At 39.8% G+C, this 9,269-nt stretch overlaps 1 protein-coding gene across 1 annotated transcript; it reads right to left on the bottom strand.

Annotated features, from left to right (window-relative positions):
• Positions 1–34: 34 nt before the first annotated feature.
• On the bottom strand, positions 35–8,299 carry LOC147848667 (uncharacterized). The gene is made up of 9 exons (XM_087338240.1): positions 7,986–8,299; positions 6,449–6,564; positions 6,252–6,365; positions 6,098–6,180; positions 1,697–6,015; positions 1,410–1,604; positions 493–667; positions 238–342; positions 35–149 (listed from the first exon to the last, which is right to left on the bottom strand). Exons 1-9 carry the CDS (start codon positions 8,168–8,170, stop codon positions 51–53), a joined length of 5,391 nt encoding a protein of 1,796 aa, XP_087194366.1. The 5' UTR covers positions 8,171–8,299; the 3' UTR covers positions 35–50.
• Between the last annotated feature and the right edge of the window lie 970 nt (positions 8,300–9,269).

The following is a 9,269-nucleotide window of genomic DNA, read 5'->3' as shown; positions in this document are numbered from 1 at the left end:
AACAAACCAGAGTTCAAGATATGATAAAAGAAAAATTTCCTAAATGCTGCTTATACCTCATAGGCAGCAGGTACAGAATGTCTTAAAACATGAGTCATCAGCATCCTTAAAAAACTCGAACTCGACTGCATTTCAGATTTTGCATTTTCCTGTAACAAATAAAGCAGTGATAAATTAAATACAATATCAAGCACCTAATCTTCAAAAATTACCTGACACCAAGGCCACTCAACTGACCTCCAGCCATTTTTCTATCTCAGAAACAGGATCGTTTCCTTTTAAATATTCTGACAGTTTATTCTCTAAATGTTGAATGTTCGATGGTCCATGCTTATCAGCATCCTGTACAAGGAGACATCTAGACAGACTGAGAACCATATAATAAAATGTGGATGTCACGAAACAAATGAGCACTTCAAAAAATACATAGGAACAAATATGTTGATGCAAAAATAGGAATACCAAGTCTCTTGAATGAATCTATAATTTTACCTGTCCTACAATATCAAGGGAATGAATCAAATCAGTTTTTTTAATCAAATCTGAAACTTGCTCCATTGATAAGACTTCTTCTGAAATAAGCTTCTTAAACATTCCAATCAGATATTGGGGTGCCTTTGGTACATCCATTGAAAAATCTTCCAGATTCTCTATAGCCATCTGAAAGCTGTTATAAACATTTGGATGTAACATCTCAGACTCCAAAAATATATATTTTTTGGCTACAACAGTTAAACATTGTGTTCTTAATTGCTGGCTAAATGTTGTATTAGTGCTCACTTATATCTTTGAGACTATAAATATTGACTCAATTGAAACCAGACAGTTCTAGCAGCAGAAAAACAAAAATGCACTCCCTGTTTCAAGCAAAACATGTATAAGACAATCATGTTTGCGGAACCAAAAACAAAGTTCAAGTCATGTAAGATATGACTCTTTTCTTAAAATCCTAGCATCCTAACCAAACAAAAGTTTGAACCAAGAAGATCTCAAAGCACCCAGTTATATATCACACTATGCACATCAGATATTGAGTATCCTATTTCACTATTTTCAGGTGCAACTCCATTATCATCTAAGATTTATCACGCTTTATTCTGTTCTAGAAGATTACATGACTGCACATGAGAATTCCTTTGCATCACCCAGTTATATATCACACTATGCACATCAGATATTGAGTATCCTATTTCACTATTTTCAGGTGCAACTCCATTATCATCTAAGATTTATCACGCTTTATTCTGTTCTAGAAGATTACATGACTGCACATGAGAATTCCTTTGCGTGCATGTTCACAGTATAATTTGTGTTTATATCTCTTGGTAAATGCAATTAAAATATATTATAAATGTGCACCACGACAGCTATCATGTCCAGAACCTTCTGAGAAATAGTACATCACTTACCCCAGGAAAACTGTATCCAGATTGAGCAGAAAAGGCTCAGATTTGCATAAGCTAATTAGCAGAGTTATGAAAATATCTCTTTCCAATTCCTTCTTTTCCAAAGCAAGAAATATCCATATATACACCATCGTAGAATAGAACTTGGGAGCCCTTAATTCTTCAATGCACCGCATCACTTCCTTCACATCTCGGGCACTGTCATCAAGAATTCGACATTTAAAATACAATTTTTCTTAAATTAAAGAAAGCCAAAGAAAAGGGCAGATCAACTGATAACAAAGACAAACCTGAAATACTCTACCAAAGCACCTTTACTTTGCTTAATCAGCTGATCTTCATCCAGAGGCACAGACAAAGGTTCTGTGGGTGGTCTACTGCTCTGTTGCTGATGATGTTCAGCAAATGATGCAGATGTACTGACAGCTCTATCACTGAGAGTGCGTTCAAGGTTGTGTGAGCCTTTAATGGAAGGTCCAGGCACATATCTATCTGGTTTGTCCAGGATAGGCTTTTCAGGTGGAGTGTGAGGCCTTTCAACTCCAAGAACTGAACCAGAGCTGTAGGCTGCCATTGAAGCTGGACCAAAACGTCTGACTTCAGTTTGGCCACGCATACCCCTGCCAAGACCACCTTGAGGACCAAGTGTTAGTGGGGCCTCATCTAATGGACGCTGGGATAAGGGCATTGGGAGGGATCTATTGTCCGCAGATAACCTTTCTTCCATCCGTACATCTTGCAAAATTGAGCTTCGGCCACCAGCATAAGATGGAAGTCCTCTATGGCCACCTGTCTGAGAACCACCAATTGGTGTTGTTGGAGAAAACATGGGTGATGAGGGACCACGTATGGGAAAGTCTGATGGAGGTATGATCCTTCTCCCAGCTGATGTGCCCATACTCGGTCCACGAGAAAGACGACCTGCTTGTGCAACAGTAGCCTGCCTCTCTTGCACAGCATCTCGATGTACTTCTTCTATCTTCTTTGGACCATCAACTTTCCTTCTCTCTTGCCAACCATTCCTTCGAAGATCAATGACATCCCTCAGCATGAACCTTATACGGGAGGAGAGCTTTTGATTATGAGATAACCTATCAAACCTATCAAAGTAGGCCTCCATATGTTCCTTTGCCTTTGGTTGATCAATCATATGACCAATGGTGCTCACTAATTTGCATAACGCTTCAACATCTTCTTCTTCTGGATTCTCAAATTCCCCCAACAGCTTTATGATGCATTCATGCATGATCCGTTCTGTCAGCATTTGTTTTTTATATAATTCTCCAATAAATCGGATGTTTCCAAGCATCCGTCTCTTTCCTTTAATACGCCTCTCCTCACGTTCTTCTAGACTCAGCTCCTTCCCTTCCTCCACTTTTGAAGCCTCAGCCTGCTCTTTCTCGCCCTTGTGAAACTCTTCTTGACATTTGTTTAATAGAACCCTCTTAAATGTAACTTTTTCATCAGCTTCAAGAAACTCTGGCATATGCGAAGCTAGCTGTTTGCAGAATTTTGCATACATCTCACAAAAAGTTGGCTCTGTGAGTGCCTTATCAAAAATCTGTGATATCACACCATTTAGAGCAGCAGCTGACTGAATATTCACATCATTAACTTTCTCAAAAAGTTTATCAAAGTTCTGTGGTGTCAGCTTATTAAGTATTCCTTTAATTTGCCTTTGCTTCACCTCCTCTTCATCAGTATTCTTACCAACTTCATATCTTTTTTCAGCCTTGTGTACAGCTGGTAACGGGTTGTGTGGGGATGGAATAAGCCCTTTTTGCCCAGTTGGCATCCTCTGCCATCTATCAGAATCGACAGTGTTTGGCCTAACAAGACCAGTGATTGGCGATGGTGTGGAGGGTTTCCCAGGAATTAATCCTGGGGATATGGGTACCATTGAAATTCCTGGACGAGTATTTGGGGGCATCCGAGGAATGAGACCGGGTGCACCACCCGGACGGAATCCACCTGGAGGACCCATGTCCATATAATTTTCTGGCCATGATGGAGAGTGCAAACCCTGTGGTTGTCTCGGCCATCGATCTTCATCAAGCATACCACGTCTTGAGCCACCACTAAGCTGGCGATCAAGGGTCTTATTGGAGAGCTGTTGATTAACAAGATGAGGATTGACAAGCAAGTCAATGATTTCTGGTTTCATATCGAAGTCAACAGGAAGTTCCAGATGCTGATCTTTGAATGTCAGCAAGAAATCTCTAGTGTACATTTCATTTGCAGACTTGCTACCCCTACCAACTGCTTCTGCCATTGATGAGGTCTTGGGAGTTGGAAGTTCCACTGCATCCTCCCAGTCTTCAAGTTCTTTAGATGCAGGACTCTCATCAGGCACAGTTGACCCATTTACAGATTCTGCACTTGAAGGTTTTGCGTCATCCACTTTTGAAACTTTTGTTTCATGTTTCTTCTCTTCTGGAGCTTTGTAGGCATTGTATAAATCAGCAGTGTTTCCTGCTGCATCTGCTTTAGCCAAAATATCCTTCATCTTCTTTTTCTTGCCCCCTTGCCTGGTGTCGAGAGCAACAGGAACATGTATCTCTCCTGAGGCAGCTTCACCTTTTGTTGTAGACACAGCAGTCCCATTGTTCAAATTATCCATCATCTGCACTTGCTGCATACTTTTGTCTGGTCCCAGACTTATATCCAAAATTGGAAGCACGACAGAACCAATATGATGTACATCTTGAACTTTTCCTATGGCTGATTGTTCATCTATGCTTCTGCCTTGGCTGGAAGCATCACAATTTACTGACTCATCAAAAATAGCATTGTCTCTTGGAGATTTATTTACCAATGGCTCAAGTCTGAGGCTTGACAGAGAATCCTCTAATGCATTAGCGCCACCTTCTATTTCCTTCCCCTCATCTTCCTTGACAGGTGCTGGGATATCCACCTCAGTTTGCTGTGTTGCAACTGCCATATTATTATCTTGTGCAATCAAATCTATACTACCAGTAGATGTTATGATTGCATTAAATTCTATTATTTCTTTCAAATCTGACTCTTCTTTCAAGTCTGCCCCTTTCTTTGGTTCTGCCCATTCTTTCAAATTTTCTCCTTCTTTAGAATTTATACCTTCTTTTGAAGCTGTAGGTACCACTGCTTGATCCTTGGCCTGATCCTCAGGTTTCAGCGGCATGCTTTTCACAGCATATCCATCTTGCAACTTATCCTCAGGTTGCCTTCTGGCTTCAACCTGAACCTTTCCCACCTCCTGTGCATCTGCTGAATAGACTTCCAATAACAACTCCTTTTTCTTGTTTCCATGACTTATTTCTGGCACTGAATCAATTTCGCAGGCATCTTTCAATAAAACAGGATCTCCCTGGTCCTCTTTTACTTGTTCAGGCACTTTCACAGTGTCTTTGGTTGTTAGCGTTCCTAATGATGTGGGATCCAGTTGGGCTTCCTTAGATTGTTCCTCCAATTGTCCACCATCCTTAATGAACAGTGCTGACAACCCCTCAGAGGAATCAGATTTTTGTTCTTTGCTATTCATTTCTATTTCCACATTTATTACATTTTCCTTAGCTTGTTCAGTAGCTTCCAAAATAGGTACAGCTGAGGTTTTTTCACTCTTATCCAAATATAAATTCTTATCTTCATCCAATAAAATTGCAGCAGATTGTGTTGCTACATGAGGACTCATTCCAATATTTTCCGCATTTACACTCCCTGTGGTTGCCACAATACTTGGAGAAGACACTGCCTTGCCATGAAAAGTCTCAGTGAAATTTTGCTTCTGCGGTTCTGTTCCTTGCTCAGTTTGCTGATGATGATTCTTCAAGCCAGGGACATATGCCCCATTTTGCTGTGAAGAATATGCATCTTGGTTGCTGTGATGATGAGCATTAGCATAGCTCAAATTCAGCCTGGACTGTCCACTTCCTGCCAATCTCCCTTGGGACAAAGATGGCGTACTTTCATTCAAAGAGTCGTGTTTTATTTTTGAATCAAACTTCAATACCTCTTGAGTCTGCGGATTCACAATTTTCACAGCCCTACTTGTACGGGGTTGAATGAAATGATTGGGCACCTGAACCATTCCATAAGGAGAACCTGCCATTCCTGGACCTAATGGAGCAGCAGAGGGTCCAGAAAGCTGATGAGGTATCTGATGAATTTGTTGAGGTGGCATGGAAGCAAACTGTGGCCCCAACATCTGATTTGGTATGTTACGACCCGGGAACTGCACTGGTGGGTAAGGGAGTTGAACAAGCCCTTGTTGCTGAGTTTGCGGAGGAACAAAATGGGTTTGCATTGGCATATGTGGGGGATTAGTTTGAACTTGTACATGAGGATTAGTCTGTGGTATCTGTATCTGAACAGGGTGCTGATGAGGCTGGTTGTGAATATATTGTGTTTGTGGTATACCTGCAGGCAATGCAGCACCTGTTTGCTGAACCTGAGGCCTCGTGGATTGCTGATGATGTCCTCCAGATTGTTGCGACTGTGGCCTTACTCCTTGATGCTGTCCTACAGAAGGAACATTTCCTTTTGTCCCTACTGCATTAATTACCGTGTATCGTGCTTGGTCTTGCTTTTGTTCTTCAATGTCTGGTGGAGCCGAGCTTGTTCGTGCAGGAATCTGACAGAATACAAGGATTATATAAATCATGAAAAATTACAATACTAAGAAGAGAACCCTTCAACTTATAATAGAAACGGACCTGCACTCCAGTGTGCACGAAAGTTGCTCCTATGCTTCCAAATTGGAATGATAGTTGAGGATGGGCAGAGCTCCATGCTGATTCTGTTTTATTTAAACAATTAATAGTGCATTATGAATAGGTAATAAGAAAGACTTATGCTAACTATGCAAACCTGGCTTTGAGATAGCTGGTATAGGGTCTGCGGAACCAATGGAGGTCAATGGTGGCACAGTTTTTGATTGTCTGGGTGCATTCCCATTGCTTGACGGCGTAGAAGACTTTGCTCCTGAAATGATGAAAAAAGCATATTAACATTATACACAGCATTTCACATGCAAAAAACATCTTGTAATGAGAACATCATCTGACCATGAGCCTGCCCTTGGTACTGAGTTGTGTTTTGTTGAGCCTTCTGATTGTCGGCCTCATGATTACCAGATGAATGTCCTCTTGTTTGGCCATTTGCTCCAGTGGACCGCTTTGAACTGTCATTGCCATAATGCCTCATACTTGCTAAGTGAAGTCTTATAATAAGAATATATTTTGTAATGCATCAAACTATTAATACAATCAAATAAAACTTATCAACAAGTTTTAGAGCAGAAAATAGTTGCGCAAATCATTTCGATAATACAGTTTTGCCTTGGCTATGAAGCTCCCTATCACCCTAAGGGTGGTTGTTTTGAGACCATAAGTTCTACTCTTCCATAGAATCAGCACAGTCAAAAAACAGATGTCATCTTCACGCAAAATCATGCATTGCTAATATATTGCAGAGCAGCCATTTCTTTGGACAAACGATTTCAATAATGCAGTTAGGTCTTCATTATGGGATCCATCAGTAAATGTTATTTCCAGGAAATATTCACACATTTAAAGAAGAAAACACTTGAGAACAACGCATTTCATTAATGCACATTCCCATTAACCACTTTGTTCCATACATAAATATCCAATGTGTGCTCAAAAACTTGATTTAGCATGATTATAATGCTACAAAAATTCATAACAATTAGACAGGGGTTAAAGTATTAAAGTGTTTATCACCATCACAGAAAAACAAGATTGCCAATATATTCTACAACAGCAAATAGTTGGACAAACCATTTCAATAATGTGGTTCAGTCTTGAGTGTGAAGACCCATTACCAAAAAACATCTCTAAAAATATATCAGAGCATTAACCATTTTGCTCCAAGAATAAACAACTAAAACACAAACCAGACTATTACTGTATGCTCAAATATGTGTGATTGAAATTACAGCTGAACAATGATGACAAAGTTCAAATAATAGGACTCATACTGAGCTCAAATCAGCCTAATTTGACATCATCAGAATGCAGGTAAAAAATCTGACAATCAGCCCAGGATAAAAAAGGTAAAATAGAGTCTGCAGAGATTCAAATACACTTAATAGACACTATTAAGACATGCATAAAAAAATCTAGCAATAAGCCAATGGCTAAGAGTGACTTGATCTGTAGAATACTCATGAGAACACTAAAAATTAAGCTGGTGTTAACAACGGTGCAAAGAACCCGTAAGATATTCAAGAATGATAGATTGGCATGATTAGAATGTCCAAAAATGCCTAATTTGACATATTTAGAAGGATAGGGGAAAAACCTAAGGAACCAGAATGGTAAGGATAACCTAACAAGTATGTCAATGACTAGAAAACCTAAAAGAAACCTTCAAGATGTTCAAATATGCCTGACTCGCATGATTTGAATGCTCATGAAAACCTGACAGAAATACCAAATACAACTATTTACACATAATTATAAATGTAACGAAGGAACCCTAAAAAGATTCAAATATGCCCGATGTAACATCATTGAAAAGGTAAGAAAAGGTAAACAGACTGAGATTATTTTTATAAAAACTAAAAAAACAAATTATAACCTGGGCAAAGGCGCAGGTTGAGCAGTAGGAGAAAGCAATGGAGCAGTGGCCGCCGAGGGGCCGTGGTGGCCACCTCCTTTCAACGTAGTTGCTGCCGAAGCTCTCTGATGAGCTCCAGCCCTCGCACTGTTCCTCTTTGGTTGCGAGTCGCTGTTACGGTCTACCCTAGATTGATGATGGGACATATATAATGGCCTGTGAATAAACCTTCTTCGATTTTTCTTCTTCTTCTATCTTAATCCCTTTCTCTGTCTGTAAAGTTAACCCTACCTAAAGTAGTTGCAGGGAAGATCTTTGGCAAAAGAATTATTTCTTTCTCCTTTAATAAGATATATATATATATATATACCGATCTGTTTACATCTATAGATAGAGAAAATGCTGGTTTTTTCTTTTTCCTTAGCCTGCACGACGATTGATCGGCTATGCTTGGCTGAATGTTGTTAATTGATTGGTTTCGTTTGTTTTTTTTTTTTTTTTTTGATTTTGTTTTTGTTTTGAGAGAACAAAGAATGTAGAATAAGAAAGACCTGTGGATTTAGGGTTTCTCGCCGCCTTCTCTTGACGAAGGAATGACGAAGACTCCTCTTCTTACTTATCCTTCCTCGACCTCCTCCCTCTCCTCCTCCTGTCGCGAGTGACAGGGAGGGGGGGAGGAAATTAGGGTTTCCGTTTATTTCTGTGAAGAGGGAGAGATGAAGGAAGGAAAGAGAAGGAAGAGAAAGAGAAAAAAAAGAAGGAAGACGAGGGGGAGAGAGGTTTTCTTTTAGGTTAAATTTTTTTTTGTTTTTTTTTTTTCCCTGTTTTTGTGATGTGTCACAGAAAAAGAAAAAGAAAAAAGAGAAACAAAATCAAAAAGGATTATTATTATGTTAAAAGTAAGTAGAGAGCAGGAGGTTGGTTTGTCCGGCGTCCATTGGTTGTCCGGTGTCCATCCGTCCGTCCCGTCTTACGCATTTGTATCGGCAAATACATACATACATATGTATACATGTATGTATGCACTTACGTGCATATGTTCATACGTATGTCATGCACGTATTCGTCTGTACCCCCTCTACATACACATGTATGTTCATACGTGCTTTTCGTATGTACCCTATACATATGCATGTTGTCCATTCCATCTCGACAATCAGAGACCATTGACTATGCACGGGACATTGACTCGGCTTTGCCTATACATGTGTTCTATTAAACGTTGCATTTCGCTCTTGGTCCACCGTTTCGATCCGATCATTTATTCATTTTACCAATTGCGATCCTCCTTCTTTTTGTTCGTCC

This window comes from Azolla caroliniana, unplaced genomic scaffold (genome assembly GCF_043228905.1).
Source record: "Azolla caroliniana isolate FFs.n. ecotype wild unplaced genomic scaffold, voAzoCaro1.0.p SCAF_268, whole genome shotgun sequence".
Lineage (NCBI taxonomy): Eukaryota > Viridiplantae > Streptophyta > Polypodiopsida > Salviniales > Salviniaceae > Azolla > Azolla caroliniana.
This window is presented reverse-complemented; position numbering and strand designations above follow the sequence as displayed.

Excerpts from the sequence above, each read along its gene's own strand:
- LOC147848667 (XM_087338240.1), bottom strand. The coding sequence starts at position 8,170 with ATGTCCCATCATCAATCTAGGGTAGACCGTAACAGCGACTCGCAACCA. Across the intron at positions 6,565-7,985 it reads CAACCTGCGCCTTTGCCCAG|TTCAAAGCGGTCCACTGGAG; the intron begins GTTATAATTTGT and ends TGGCAATGACAG. Across the intron at positions 6,366-6,448 it reads GTACCAAGGGCAGGCTCATG|GAGCAAAGTCTTCTACGCCG; the intron begins GTCAGATGATGT and ends TCATCATTTCAG.